At 35.2% G+C, this 15,790-nt stretch overlaps 2 protein-coding genes across 2 annotated transcripts; one reads left to right on the top strand and one right to left on the bottom strand.

The window, feature by feature from the left end:
- Positions 1-2,102: 2,102 nt before the first annotated feature.
- On the top strand, positions 2,103-4,685 carry LOC112028262 (FBD-associated F-box protein At5g60610). The gene is made up of 2 exons (XM_024060966.2): positions 2,103-3,857; positions 3,983-4,685. Exons 1-2 carry the CDS (start codon positions 2,880-2,882, stop codon positions 4,430-4,432), a joined length of 1,428 nt encoding a protein of 475 aa, XP_023916734.2. The 5' UTR covers positions 2,103-2,879; the 3' UTR covers positions 4,433-4,685.
- A 4,346-nt stretch (positions 4,686-9,031) lies between these two features.
- Positions 9,032-10,991, bottom strand: LOC112028714 (F-box/FBD/LRR-repeat protein At5g56420). Its single transcript, XM_024061426.2, has 2 exons — positions 9,798-10,991; positions 9,032-9,673 (listed from the first exon to the last, which is right to left on the bottom strand). The coding sequence occupies exons 1-2, from the start codon at positions 10,779-10,781 to the stop codon at positions 9,239-9,241; spliced, it is 1,419 nt and encodes a 472-aa protein (XP_023917194.1). The 5' UTR covers positions 10,782-10,991; the 3' UTR covers positions 9,032-9,238.
- Between the last annotated feature and the right edge of the window lie 4,799 nt (positions 10,992-15,790).

A 15,790-nucleotide genomic window follows, 5' to 3' on the forward strand; every position in this document is an offset into this window, starting at 1 on the left:
TTTTCCTGGCAGCCTGGACGGATTTACTCACACAATAAAAATATTCTCTTGCCTGATGAATACAAAGCTTATGGAGATTAGGACTAGGAATAGAGTTTTCAAAGACAACCTTGTTTCTGTTCTTCCATAAAGACCAAATAGCAAAAAGAAATAAAGTACCCCAACATACTATGGACTTGTGCAAAACAGTACTTGTACTGTTAACCTTCAACCACACCTGAAAATTATCATTGAAGGTGTTAATAAGGGCTGGTGGAGGTTCCAGCTTCCTCCAAAAGTCACGGGTTAGATTGCAATCCCGTAGCAGGTGAGGGATAGTTTCCTCACTACATTTACACAAGGGGTAGCACTTATCACAATTTATCCCTCTTGCAGCCAAAACACCATGCACAGGTATACTACCATGACAACTTAGCCATAGGAAGTGAACAATTTTGGGTAAAGTATCCAACTTCCAAATCCAAGAGCCTTGAAATGACTTCCCATTATTTTCCTCCTGCCTAGCCACTTGATAGGCTGATTTTACAGAAAAATCTCCATCTTTTGAAAATTTCCACATGATAAAATCACCCGCCCCATCACAAATCCAAAATGGGATGGCTTTAATCTTATCTTTAATGTCTTCAAGAATAACCAATGAAAAACCCTCCCAATTCCAAATTCCCTCATGCCTTAAATCTACAACTGTAAGGCCAAGATCACCTTGATTAAGGGGACCCTCAATTAACTCTCTTAAAGATTCACCCTTATCCAGCTATCTGTCCAAACTTTGACTCTCGACCCATCTCCCAGACCCCAACAAACACCTTTCATAAATATAGGGAACCCCACTTTAATAGCTTTCCAATTTAAAGAAGATGGAAGACTATTCAGATTACTTGCTTTAGCTCTCGAACCTATACAATACTTTTTTAGCATAATTTTGGCCCAAATCGCATCCTGTTCATGATACATCCTCCAATTTAATTTTGAAAGCAAAGCAATATTCTTTGCTCTAGCCGCTTGGATCCCTAACCCTCCTTCTTCCTTAGGTTTAACAATTTTATTCCAACCCACTAGATGCATCTTCTGCCTATCACTAGTGGAGCCCCATAAAAAATCTCTATTAATTTTATCCAACTTATCACAAATATGAGCTGGAAGTACAGCAGCTTGCATCACATGGTTAGGCATGGCAGCCATGACAGACTTAATCAAAACAGACCGACCTGCAAAAGATAAGAATTTCGCTTTCCATCCCGATAATTTGTTCATAACCCGCTCCACAATATCATTATATTGCCTCCGATTTGCACCCTTGTAGAGTAAAGGAAATCCAAGATATTTTCCTATATTTTGAGTTTCATTTATTCCCAATTTCTCCCACACCTCCTCCTTCATCTCCTCACTAACATTAGGAGAGTAGTAAACATGGGACTTACTTTGACTGATTTTCTGTCCAGACTCTTTACAGAACTTCTCCAACACTTCAGCAATGGCATTACATGCCTTAGTGTCCACTTTACTGAACAGAATTATATCATCTGCAAATAATAAACGGGAAACTCCCACATTACCCCGAGAAGCTGCTAGAGGCGTCCAAGTGCCATCCCTGCACTTAAGCTTAATCAAATGACTCAAATACTCCATACACAATATAAACAAGTAAGGTGACAGGGGGTCACCCTCCTTAATACCCCTCGAGAGATTAAAGGAATCCAAAACTCCCCCATTGACTAAAACCAAGATACTAGTAGTAGTCACACATCCCATGATTACTTTGATCAGATTTGGGGGCAAATGGAAAGCTTGTAACACCTTGTGGATAAAGCTCCACTCAAGTCTGTCATAGGCTTTCTCCAAATCTAGTTTGATTGCCATATAACCCGTTACCCCTTTTTCCTATCCAGCGTGTAAACAAGCTCCTGAGCAATGATAACATTATCTGATCCTCTACACCCAGGCACAAAAGCAGCCTGCATAGGAGAAATCAGACTGCTCAGGAAGGGTCTAATGCGCGCCACAATGATTTTAGAGACAATCTTATAGACGGAATTACACAGACTAATAGGTCTATAGTTGCTTAATGATTCTGGGTTTTGGCATTTGGGTATAAGCGTAATCAGCATCTCATTAAGAAACTTAGGAACTATCCCTGTATCAAAAACTCTCTTAACCTCTGCACACACAGAACCTCCCACTTCTGCCCAGAAGTACTGAAAGAAGCCCGAATGGAGGCCATCAAGCCCAGGAGCTTTAAATGGCTTTAATGACCATAGAGCAGCTCTAATTTCTTCATCGGTGACCCCACTGCTAATGCTCAAGCCATTTTCAGCAGATAGAAAGCAGCACGAGAAAGAAGTGACTGATGAGAACATGGGAGATATATCCAACTCCGAAGAAAAAAACTTTTCAAAACCACAATTAATATGTCTCTTGATCTCATTCTCATCCATGATCTAATTCCCCAAAGAATCCTTTAAACAACGGATTTTGTTTCTGTGACACCTAACCAATGTGGAGACATGGAAAAAATTGGTATTACGGTTTCCAAACGTAGCTGCATTCAATCTTGACTTCGGCGCCCAATATTCCTCTTCATGGAGTAAAATTAAAAAGGCGCCCAATATTCCTCTTCATGGAGTAAAATTAAAAAAAATATTCCTCTATAAGTTGCTTCTCCAAGGTCAAGAGGAATTCACTTGGTCTGCTCGCCAAAGCTTTTTTAGTGCCATTAATTCTGGCCAAAACTCTTTTTTTATTGGCAAATAAATTCCCAAAAACATTATAATTCCAATGATTTGAGTACGACTCAAATTATCATTCCTTCACCATCACTGTAGTCTGCAGACAGCCACAAGACTCAGAGCTTGGTTGGAATCGGAAGAAAGATTGAAAGCATGAAGGAGCAGTGTAGAGAAACGAAAGAGAAAGAGGAGAGTCTCTCAGAGTCAGAGGAGGAGAGGCTTGACTTTATCAGCAGTGTACCAGACTCTATACTCTCCTATATCCTCTCTTTTCTCCCAACCCGAGAGGCCGTCCTCACAAGCATTTTGTCAAGCAGATGGAGGACCGTCTGGACTCTCGTCCCTACCCTCGACTTGGACCAGGGAAAGCTCCCCAAAACATTTGTAGATCAGAGCAGTTGTACTACTTTGGGTGACATACTCTCCAATCTCTGGATGCTTCGCAATACAGTTCCCAATTCCACGCCCATACAGAAGTTGCGTATCCATTGGTTCACCCACTGTTTTCCACTCCACGCCCACACTTGGATCCGCGCCAACATTCTGCACGGTTTGCAAGACCTCGATCTCTCTATATCTACTCCTTTGGAGTTGCCCCGTTGTCTCTTCTCTTGGACAACATTAGTTCTTCTCAAATTGAAGGGTCAGTTTCTCCTCAATCCTGTTCCTTCTGCTTCCACGCTCCCAAGTCTCAAGACTCTGCTGCTTCAACGCGTTCATTATGCAAACCCCAACTCTCTCTCCACGCTCCTCGCTGCCTGCCCGGTCCTCCAAGATTTGACCCTCACTGTGTTTGGTTCTGATTTGGAACATTTGGACAATAATGCAGCAGCAGCCAAGTTCAATATCATTGTACTCGTACCTACACTGGAAACATTTGTTTTACGTCTTAAGGATTTATGGTACTCACACAAAATCCAAATAAACACCCCAGCTCTCAAGTCCTTTCAATTCCTAGGTTGGTTGGGTGAGGATGTTGTGCTGGAAAACCTCCCCAACTTGGTTAAATTGTTCCTTCATGCCGAGAAACAAATATTTACGAGTTCCAAAGAATATTCAAATAGGGTATTGGACTTCATGCGACCACTCTATAACGTTAAAACCATGGAATTTGACATAAAAGCTGCACAGGTAACCAAGGACATGTTACGTTTTTCATTGCTCTGACTCTCTCTATCATTAATTCAATTGCTATATACTAGTTAATGATATTGTTGTGACTATGTGAAATTCGTAATTGTTATGTTGTGGTGCAGTTCCTCAACCATGCTTCTAAAATTGATGATGTCCCCATGTTTCATAATTTGTTTTCCTTGAAGTTTTATGGTGGGCTGTGGTGGTGTAAATCATATGTGTGGAATGCAGTTCGACCATTCCTTTGTCGGGCTCCAAAGCTACAAACACTTGCCTTTGAATTGACAAATTGTTCAGGCTATGGTTGTTATGCACCTGTTGATTGCTTGGAGGAGCCATTGGATGTTCCTGAATGTCTGTCATCACGCCTTACAACCTGTTATCACAAAGGCTTTTCAGGGAATGACATTGAGATGCAACTTGTTAGACAGATTCTAAAGGCGGCTAGAGTGTTAAAGACAATGAATATCACCGTTGGAAGTGATCTTGACTCAAAGGCAAAGCTTCATATTCACGAGGAGTTATTGACGTTCCCAAGGAGCTCTCAAACTTGTCAAATTGTATTTGACTAAAGCATATTTCCATTTTTACTCTCTCTCTCTCTCTCTCTCTCTTAATTGTCCAGAAGCAGAAGTTTTATGGGAATACCAATATTGTTCTTGGCATCTTTCATATGAAACTTTAATGAATTCTAAATTAGAAATACTTGTTTAATGGCCTCTCTCCTGTCTCTACTTGTATATTCTTTTTTAAAAAGATGCACAGAAAATATAATTCTTCCTATATCCACTAACCTGTTATATAATGGGTGCCTCATTCAACTTATTGTTATATACTTTTTTTTTCTTTTTTTTTTTTAAGAAAGTTTTAATTTATAGCGTCCGCTCTAGATGATTATTCTTTATTCTCATCCAACTTATTGTTCTATACTTTGTTGATGCTAAAGTGAGTCACTGAGTCCAGTTGGCATGGTGGGACTCAATTTTGCTATATGAGTTGTTGATGATGGTAGTGGGGGCTTCTTTTGTTTAGATTTCACTCTTTACTTCTTTGGTTGTTTCTGGTTCGAGCAATTGGTGGGAAAATTTTACTTCCTAAGCCCATGGCATATGCTTCTCCTTCACTGTAAAGTTTTGTTTCTAATGGCCTCAAAGGTCGATCAACTTTTGTGGGCTAGTGTTCTTCTATTGGTGGCTATTGTTATTTCGTTTACAATTTTTACCATGTTCATATCTTAGTTCACTTGTGTCTGGAGACTTTGTGCCCTGGCTTCTCAATAAGTTTTATCATTACAATCTTTGTTGCGGTATGTTTCTTCAAATGATATAGGGAATTTGTTCACAAATTATTTCATGATTCTCAATCATACGATTCAAATGATGTGGCATTTAGTTCGTTCCTCTTAGATATTACATATCACCTGCTTTGATTTAATATGCTGTTGCGTGCCTATATTCAAATGTAATTTAGTCTATCTTTGTGTAATTCATTTTCTATCTTTGCTATGTTGGAGTTTATTCCTATGCTTGGAACAAATAAGTGTTTGATAATATGTAGAAGCAAATCATTCCATTCCTTTATAAATTTTGGGGAAAAGCATTTGCTACAAATATGCAAGCCAAAAGAATTGTCATTTATGACTGATGTTGGAACTACAATAAACCATGATCTGTAATAGGTGATTTACTGAAGGTATGGGTGCTTTAGCTGAAGGTTCATGTTCTTGATTTACTTAATTTAGGCTAGCCAGAATACAGCCTCTTTGTCTAAGTTTAAGCAGACTATGCTTTATTTAGCATAGTTGAACCTATTTCAGATTTGAGGCCTGAACTTGATTTTAAGATGAGCTTAAAGCAAAGTTATCAGAAATGTACTGTGCTGGCAGTTGAACCAGCTGAAGTATGAACTGATAACTTCAGAAATCGGTTGTTGAACTGGATTGAATCGACAACCTCAAAAATTATAAATTGGCTGGGAAGAAAATAAAGCAGATAGAGTAAAGGGCTCCTATTTCTTTACGCTCTACTTGAAGTGGGCAAATTGCATGTAGCAATTATCATGATGATTCAGACTTAGAACCTAAAGTTTGAATGAGAACAGGCAGTATGTCTAAGTCATAAGAACTTTCTTAGTAAGATAAGTTATCTTTTTATACTAATTAATTTTTACCTACGTTAATAATTGTAGTTATTATGTACTAGATATTTGTTATATTAAGAAATCAGTGGCTCAATTGGTGATGCAACTGTTAAACTGATCGTATAGAAAACTGACCATTGCTCAGGTTGATGCTCAGTATAGTTATGATAACTATGGCTTAAGGTGGTCCTAGCATTTGTTGAAGCTGAGCTTTGATATCTATTTCTTTGTCAATGTTGTATGTTATGCTTGAAAATTATAGATTAAAAGCTATTTGTTTTGTGGTCTTGGTACCGAATCTGTCACATTGTTTGTACCACAATGTTATCACACTGATCACTAGGCCGGTGGGTTAGTCGTCAGAAATTTCACAACTTCTCCATTGTTCATGAAATTTTCAACTTTATACTCTATTCCCCAACCAAACAAAATTAACAGTGTTTGGTTGGGTGAAATTTAGGAAGGATAGAAAATATAAGAAGGAAAATAAGGTAAAAAACTGAGTTTTTCTCTAGAATGGAAAGAAAATAGGAAGAGTGGAAAACCCAGGAGAAAATTTTCTCTCCCGGGCCCACAAATTTTTTCCTCCCAAATCGGGAGAAAAAAGCATTAGAGAAAATTGACTCATTGTTATTTTACCATAATACCCTCCCACCTACCCTTATTCATGACCTTCACCCACCCCACCTGAAGACTTTTGCCCACAAATCCTTATCACTTTTTCTCATCTTCTTATCTTACCTTCACTTTTTCCATCCTCTCACAATTTTCCATCCTCTCATTTTTCCACTCCTCCATCCAAACGGACCCTAAAGGAATTTATTTTTTAGATAATAACCCATACTTTGATTGATATATACCTTTTTCATTGCAGGGGGATTAATCGATCCGTGTATGTGAGCTTATTAGAAAATCGGTACCTACTCTTCCAAAGGTTCGTGCTTAATGCTCTAATGGTCCAGACTTGACTTCTTTCACTTTTAAATCATTGAAAGTGGTACTATTATGTATTTCATGATTGTAAATGGTGTTCGTTGTGCTTACAAAAAGCTTGTAGTTGAATCATTAGATAGCAACTGGCTTACTTTTTCTTATATTCACTCTGTGATATACTCGTAAAAATATTGGAGTTTGTGTATTTTTTTTGCTTTTCCATACATTATTCTGAAATGAATACGTGTTTACAAAGATGAATATTGCTTTTGATGTCATAAGCTACAGACATTAGCATTAATCTTGAAAGGTTTTGCTTCTGATTTTGGGATATGTTCTGTTCAATGATGAAACGGCAGTTGATTTGCAGAGGAAAATAAAAGAAAGAACCTTGATAACATGCAAAGGCACTCTTGTTTGAATGCATGTGTAGTGTGTTAGAAAAATCTATGGGACTTTCACTGGGCTCATTTGAATATTTATTTGCTTCAATCTCCAAAATTTTACAGTTAGAAGATTTTGAGTTTACTTATCAACCCTCCAATGGAATAGGTTTTTGAAGATGTACAATCTCACCAAGGCAAGGCACTTTGGACCCACCCCTAGGAAGTAAACCACAGACACACAACCACATCAATCAAAACCGAATATTAGGTAAATGAACAAGAATGTCTAGGTCTACAACTCATTTCAAGCATCCAACCACTAGGCTGCACCCTAATAGGTGCATTTTACCGGTTAATGAAATATATTTATTTTGTTTTCAGGGCAAACAATTATAGTTCTTCAACAACAAATTCTCATAATAGTTCCAACATAATAAGAGCATAGAAATTCTAAGCTTTAATAGTGCTTCAAAAGAAGAGCCCAGTCAAACTCTTCCCATTGATTGCAGGGGTGCTCAACGCCCAACAAAATTTACAACATAATATTTTTTTTTTGAGAACAATTTACAACATAATTTGAAATTAACAAAGATTAGTAAGTGTATCTAGTAAGCTCTCTGCATAAACCTATGATTGTTAATGACTAGCTGTCATTTGAAAAAAATGACAAAATATTATTTATATAGCTAGAGGTTTTTTTTTTCTTCCCCAAATTCATAAAGGATGAGCAGCTATGAGAAGCATAGCATTCATAGTCAAACACCACCAATGAAAATTTAAAACCTATTTTCACATTTTTTATCTCAGCAAGAATACAATAAACTTTTTATCTCTCGGATATTCAGGGAGAACTAGGAATAAAAAGCTCATGGAGAACAATAACTCAACAACTATGAGTTATATTGCTATATCAGAGAGAGAGGGGGGGGGGGGGGGGGGGGAGGAGATCCCAAATTGAAAATATGCTTACTAAAAACTAGCATAAATGAAGATGGCAAATACAAATTAAATCTTGAAGCATTTTGCCTCTATAGCATATTAATAAACTCCAACATAACAAAAATGGAAAATGAATTACACAAGCATGTACCTAATTACATGTGCATATAGAAACACCACAAGATATTAAATCAAAGCAGGTGACATGCAATATCCAAGAGGAACGAACCAAATGCCACATCCTCTGAATCCTATCATTGAGAATCATGAAATGATTTATGAACAAGTTCCCCATATCATTTGAAGAAACATAATCTACAAAAAAGATTGTAGCGACTAACTTCTAGAGAAGCCAAAGCACTAAGATTCTAATCACAAGTGAACGAAGACATGAATAGGGTAAAAACTGTAAACAAAATAACAATAGAAGCCATCAGTAGAGGCATCCACAAAAGCCCACAAAAGTTGTTCCACCTTTGACACATTTAAAACAAAACACTTTTTTTTTGGAAAGGTAAAACAAAACTTTTACAATCAAAGAGGAGCATATGCCATGGGCATGAGGAGCTACATTTTTCCCACAAATCACCAAAACTGAAAATAGCTAAAGAAATAAAGATTGAAATCTTAACAAAAGAGAAGCTAGCTCTACCACCAGGTCCACCATCAATAACCCTCAGAGCAAAATTGATGGGACCATGATGGTTGGACCCGCTTCAGCATAAACAAAGTTTAGAACTATAAGCTGAACGAGGTCCTCAACTTATATGAAGGTTAGTGGATATACAGCAAGCTCTATATATTATATGCATTTTTTTTTTAAAGAAAACACAAGTGAGAGGGATAGAGAGTTCACCAATAAACAAATATTTCTAATCTTGAATCCATTAAAATCAAATGAAAGATGCAAAGAACAATGGGCATTACCATAAAGTTGCTTCTCGCCAATAAAAGAGAGAGAAAGTAAAAAATGAAATATCCTTAGTCAAATGCAATTTGACAAGAATCAGAGCTCCTTTGGTACTTGCTTATTTCCTCACAAACTCGGAGCTTCACCTCTGAGTCTAGAGTATCTTCAACAGATATGCTCATAGTCTTTAACACTCTTGCGGCCTTCAAGATCTGTCTAACAAGTTCCATCTCAATCTCCTTCCCTGAAAGTTCTCTATAATGACAGGCTGTAAGGTGTGATGACAAACATTCAGGAACATCTTGCAGCTTCTCTAAGCAACCATCAATTGCAGATCTACTAGCATGATCAGCACTCAAATCAAAGACAAGTACTTGAAGCTTTGGAGTCCGATGCAGCAAGACTTGCACTACACGCCACTCAAAATAACGAAGACCAAAAAGGCTCAAGGAATTCAAATTATGAAACATGGGAATATTATCATGACTAGAAGCATTGTAAAGGATCTGCATGAAAGCAACAATGACACTTTTACAAGGTCACAACTCACTCGCAACAATATTATTAAGTAACTAGCAAATTAAGTAATGATATAGAGTTAGAGTATGAAAAATGGTAAAGTGCCCTTACCTCTACAACTTCTATGCATAGTTCCATGTCTACAATGTTAGAAAGTGGTCTCATGAAGTCCCGTACCCTCTTTGCATAATCTTGAATGCACACACCATGTTGTACGTCAATGTCAATTAGTGTATCATCCAGGTTGGGAAGGTTTTCCAACACAACATCCTCGCCCAAAGGACCACTGAAAGAAAAGTACTGGAGAGCTGGGGTGTTTATGTGGACTCTGTATGACGAAGACTCAACACGTAAATCTAATGCTTTCAGCGTGTCTACGAGTACAATTAGATTGAAATTGTCCAAATTTGTGAAATTTGCATTGAGGGTCAAATCTTGGAGGACAGTGCAGGCATTGAGGAGGGTGGAGAGAGAGTCAGAGTTTGCAAACTTAACATTTCTAAGTTCTAGAATCCTTAGACTTGGGAACTCACATGCAGAAGGAGGATTGATAAGAATGTTAAAGTTACCCTCCAATTTGAGAACCACTAATGTTGAACAAAAGAAGACACTACGGGGCAACTCCAAAGGTTCATTAGGATCAGTACATATGGAGAGATCGAGCTCTTGCACACGATGCCGAAAGGTGGCACGGACCCATGTGTCTATATGGAGCGGAACACAATTGTTGAAACAACGGATGCGCAACTTGTGTATGGGTGTGGGATTGGGAACTGTATTGCGAAGAATAAAGATCCTGGAAACTATTTCCGGGAATCTAAAAGTTTGATTTTGTGTTCTAAAAAGTTGGTACTCGTCCAAGTCAAGAAGTGGGACGAGAGTCCAGAGAGGCCTCCACCTACTCGACAAAATGCTCGTGACAACAGCGTCTTTGGTTGGGAGCAAGGAGAGGATATGGCTGAGGAGAAAGTCGGGTAGTGTGCTGATAATGTCAGCATCAGTGTTCGTTAAGGACTTTTGTCGAACAGAAGATAGGCAACTCTCTGCTCTTTCAATTCTACGTCTCTGCCCACTCATATTCATATAATCATACATGCTAGCTTCAATCTGCTTCCGATTCAGTGTGTGTTTCGCTTTGAGTGAGTAGATGGGTGAAGGGTTTCAACTTTCAACTATGGAAGGAGTTTTGGCAGGTTAGGTGCCGGTTTGGATGACACTTTATTTCACTTAATTTGTTTCACTTCAAATGGCGTTGTGTTTTCAGTTTTTTTTTTTTTTTAGCCGAGCTTATTGACTTTTAAGAGAAAAAAAATACTATGTATAGACAGTGTGTACACTGTTTATGCACTATTTATGCATTAAAAATATTAAAAATACATCCCACAATACTATTTATACATTTAAAAATTATTTTGTTACAGTGTTTTGAACAAAAATAAGTTTTCAGCAACAATAAACTATATCCAACCCTAGGTCGCTGGCTACAGTTTCAATAAGCCGCAGAGGCATGGGAAATGCGGACTTTGGGTGATGCGGATGCCTAAATAAACACATGGTACTCAAGTCTCTATGCCTTTATTATTATTATTATTATTATTTTGAGAAGATCTTTGCCTTTATTTTTTATATTTTATATATGTGGCCAAAATGGCCAAATACCACAATTTTTTGAAATTTTTAGTAAAAAACCACTATTTCAGAAATAAATGGCAATCTACCACTTTTTCCAGTACTCGAGTTTGGTGAACTCGAGTACCCTATTTTATAGTTCTACCGTGGTTGTTGAGCTGGAAATTGGCGATTAAAAAAAATAAAGTGGTACTCGAGCTTGGTAAACTCGAGTACCATGCAACACAATACTCGAGTATACCAGGCTCGAGTATCTTTTATAAAAAAAATAAGAAAAATTTTCTTCTACGGTACTCGAGTTTACCAAAATCGAGTACTGTGTAAATTTTTTTTTTTTTTTTTTTGCTTGAGGATAATTGACAAATAAACATAAAGATAAAAACAATTAGCTTTTATATGTTTTTATATATTTAAATAGAAGCATTGTAAGATATAGAGATTTTAATTTCGAAATATGAATTTAATTTCTACATTGATTAAAATTGTTCATTGTTTTCTTATAAAAATTGTTCACTATTTTCTATATAAACTATTTCTACAATTTTACATAAAATTATTTTCTGTTCAGCATTATTTAAAAAATTGTTCACTCTCTTTTCTGCGTAAATTATTTTCTGTTCACTATTTAAAAAAATTGTTCACTGTTTTCTCGTAAAACACCTAGTAAAATCGTGTTTTCTAAATTTAAACGTCAAATCTGAATGCTTTTTCATATTTAAATTTCACAATAATTGAAAATCCAAATCTGTATGTTTTTTCATGTTCGAATTTCACAATAATCGAATCTGTTTTTCTGCATTGATAAAATCTATTTTGATACACACTTTGTCAAAATTATCCAACAATGATAGATTGTGATTGGTTGTTTATCACTTTCTAATAAGCTCACTATTTTTTCTACTTCACCTACAGTCTACCATGTAGAAGTATAGAACAAGTGTGACAAAATGAGTAGAAATTAGAGATGATTTGAATACAATGAATCGTAATGTATTAAAAATTTCCCTTTATTACATTTTATTATTATTATTATTACTCCTTATTTAGTTTATCTAAAAAGTTAAACATTTTTGGGTTTATCCAAAAATCTATGCCACAAAATACATTGCGGGAAATCTAGACCAAAGAACTGCCAAAATAAAAAATTGAGCGGCATTGTTGCTGTACTTAAATAAGTTGTCATAAGCAGCATAAATTACCAACCAACCAAAAAAAAAAAAAAAAAACAGAAACTACATCCACCTGATCAAATAAAGGTGGTAGGTTGGGTTTTCAGTTTTCACATACAACTTCGAAGTAGGTTCTTAACCAAATATTTTGTTTCTTTAAAGCCTTTCAATATCAGATTTGTTATATACTTTCCCTCTGTCTAGGGGCTGAGAGAGAATAGAATTTATATGTCTGGAAAAAAAAATGTTTGTAATAGAATCTATGTTGGTTTAATGGCTGCAATCGTGCCTGAAAAATAAAATAAAATGTAGCTCAATAATCAATTTTCTATTATGACTTTTACCTCAGAGCATGTTTTGAGTGTCCATTTATGTGTGTGATTTTGAACTTGTTTCTGTGTTTTTTTTTTTTTTTTGGTGTTTGAAAGTAGTTGTGCCTGTTAAAAGTACTGAATGCTGATGTTATGATCCATAACACTCAAAACTGTTTGTAAGATGGATTTGGCTCAAGTAGGACATGATATACTGTTCACTAATTTCTGCATAAACTAATTCTAGTATTCTGCAAAAAATTATTTTCTGTTCAGCATTATTTAAAAAATTGTTCACTCTCTTTTCTGCGTAAATTATTCTCTGTTCACTGTTTAAAAAATTGTTTGCTGTTTTCTCATAAAACACCTAGTGAAATCATGTTTTCTAAATTTAAACGCCAAATCTAAATGCGTTTTCATTTTTGAATTTCACAATAATCGAATCTATTTTTCTGCATTGATAAAATCTGTTTCTACATTAATAAAATTTACTCTCTACACATCATGTTTATTGTATATTCGAATCTGCTTACTGCATTCATAAAATTTATTTTTTGCATTAAGTAAAACTGTTCACTGTTTTCTCGTAAAAATTGTTCACTGTTTTCTGCATAAACTGTTTTTAGCATTGGCGCAGTTATTGCACTTAAATGGTTTTTTGTTTTTTTTTAAATATGTAACCATATGAATAATGGACAAACTCCATGAAAGAAAAATGAATGATTCGTATAAATAACCTAATGGTAAATCCCTTAAAAAATTCGAATTTGTAAAAAAGTTTGAATTAGTTGAATGTAGAAATTCGAGAAAAATCGATGGAAAATCAATGAACGTACCAAGTCGTGAAGGTGTACATAAGATGTACAATTAGTCTAGACTTGTTGAGAAATTTGATTTCGTTGAAAGTACAAAATAATGAAAATTCAATGAAAAAGTATGTACGTTAGATGTATAGATCATATGAATTTGTTTAAAAATTTGAATTCGTTGAATGTACAAAACTGTGAAAACTCAAGGGAAAGATTGTGTACATTAGATGTACAGATAGTACGAATTTGTTGAAAAATTCGAATTTGTTGAGTGTGTAAAATCGTGAAAATTCAAATGAAAATTGAAGAACATACTAAATTGAGTAAACTTAATGGAAAATTAATTACATTAGATGTACAGATCATCCAAATTTGTTTCCAAATTTGAAGTCGTCAAATGTACAAAATAGTGAAATTTAATTTAAAACTATGTACTAATGTACTAATCATCCTGGTTTGATGAAAATTTCAAAATTGTCGAACGTACAAAATCGTGAAATCTTAATGGAAAATCGAAATTGTTGAACATACCAAATCGTGAAAATTCAATGGAAAGTTGTGTACATTAGATGTACAAATATTCTGGACTTGTTGAGAAATTTGATTTCGTTGAAAGTACAAAATCGTGAAAATTCAAGAGAAAATTGTGTACATTAGATGTACAGATCGTTCAAATTTGTAAAAATCAAAATTTAGATGTACAGATCATTCGAATTTGTTGATTGTATAAAATCTTGAAAGTGCAATATAAAATTGTGTAAATTAGATGTACAGATAGTCTGAATTTGTTGAAAAGTTTGAATTCGTTAAATGTACAAAATCGTGAAAATTAATTGGAAAACTGTGTACTAATGTATTGATCATCCGAATTTGTTGAAAAATTCTAAATCGTTGAATGAACAAGATCGTGTAAACTCAATAATTAATGAACAGTTAATCTTTAGATTTGCAAAAGTTGAATGTACATAATCATCAGTTGTCAGACATTAACAACAACATTTTGTATTGCATAGAACGTGTAGACTTGATGGCTCGCTCTTGCGCCTTCCCCTTTAGATGCTTCTTAGCCTTTTGGATTGCATGAAAACGGTCTAATCGCCTTTGCATTTGATTGTTCTCTTGTTCAAGACGAGAAGTATGTTGGCAGGTTCATCTCTAGGTAACTCGGCTGAGCGTGCCTTAGGAACTCGTAACCCATGCCATCGACAATACACCTCCAACTCATTCCTCTGCCTAAATTATTTTCTGTTCACTATTTAAAAAATTGTTTGATGTTTTCTCATAAAACACCTAGTGAAATCGTGTTTTCTAAATTTAAAAGCCAAATCTGAATGCTTTTTCATGTTTAAATTTCACAATAATCGAATTGGTTTTTTTGCATTAATAAAATTTGCTCTCTGTACATCATGTTTATTGTATATTCAAATCTGCTTACTGCATTCATAAAATCTATTTTCTGCATTAATTAAAACTGTTCACTATTTTCTCATAAATTTTTTTTACTGTTTTCTGCATAAACTATTTTTAGCATTCTGCATAAAAGTATTTTCTCTTTAGCATTATTTGAAAAATTGTTCACTGTTTTTTGTGCATAAATTATTCAATGTTCATTAGGTGTTTTATGATCCGGATGCTCTAATACCAATGACTACCAAGAGAAAGCATAATAGTAATATGGAAGCATAAACAATGATAAAATAGATAATAAAGAAGTAAATAGCAAAATAGATATATTTAAAATAAGGTTAAAATGGAGTATGGAATATGAAAATAAAACTAGTAAAATCTTACTTGAATAAAAACTTCAGTCTTTGACAAACTTGAAAACAAACTGCTATCTTTGATATAAGCCTGAAAATAAAGCTGTCTGAAGAGAAAGGTTACAAGATTACAAGAGGGGAGAGAGTACAAAAGTCTTTCTGAGGGAGAGGGAAGGCTATTACAAAAGGCTTTCTAAAACTTTGAACTTAAAAGCTTAGAATCTTAGAAACTTAGAAACTTGTCTTCTGTCTTCGTAGTCCGTCTCTTTTATAGGTGAAATGAACCATGGTAAAGTAACCTGAGTAGGTAAATTTACTCAAGTTAATCTGTCGGTGGTATGGAAATTAGTACTGATGAGTAATAGTCTGTCTCGTCTGTCTGGGAATCTTTCAAATCTCAGGAATCTATCAGATCTCTTGTTTTAA

The sequence above is a fragment of the Quercus suber genome, unplaced genomic scaffold, assembly GCF_002906115.3.
Source record: "Quercus suber isolate HL8 unplaced genomic scaffold, Cork oak 2.0 scaffold_113, whole genome shotgun sequence".
NCBI classification, from domain to species: domain Eukaryota; kingdom Viridiplantae; phylum Streptophyta; class Magnoliopsida; order Fagales; family Fagaceae; genus Quercus; species Quercus suber.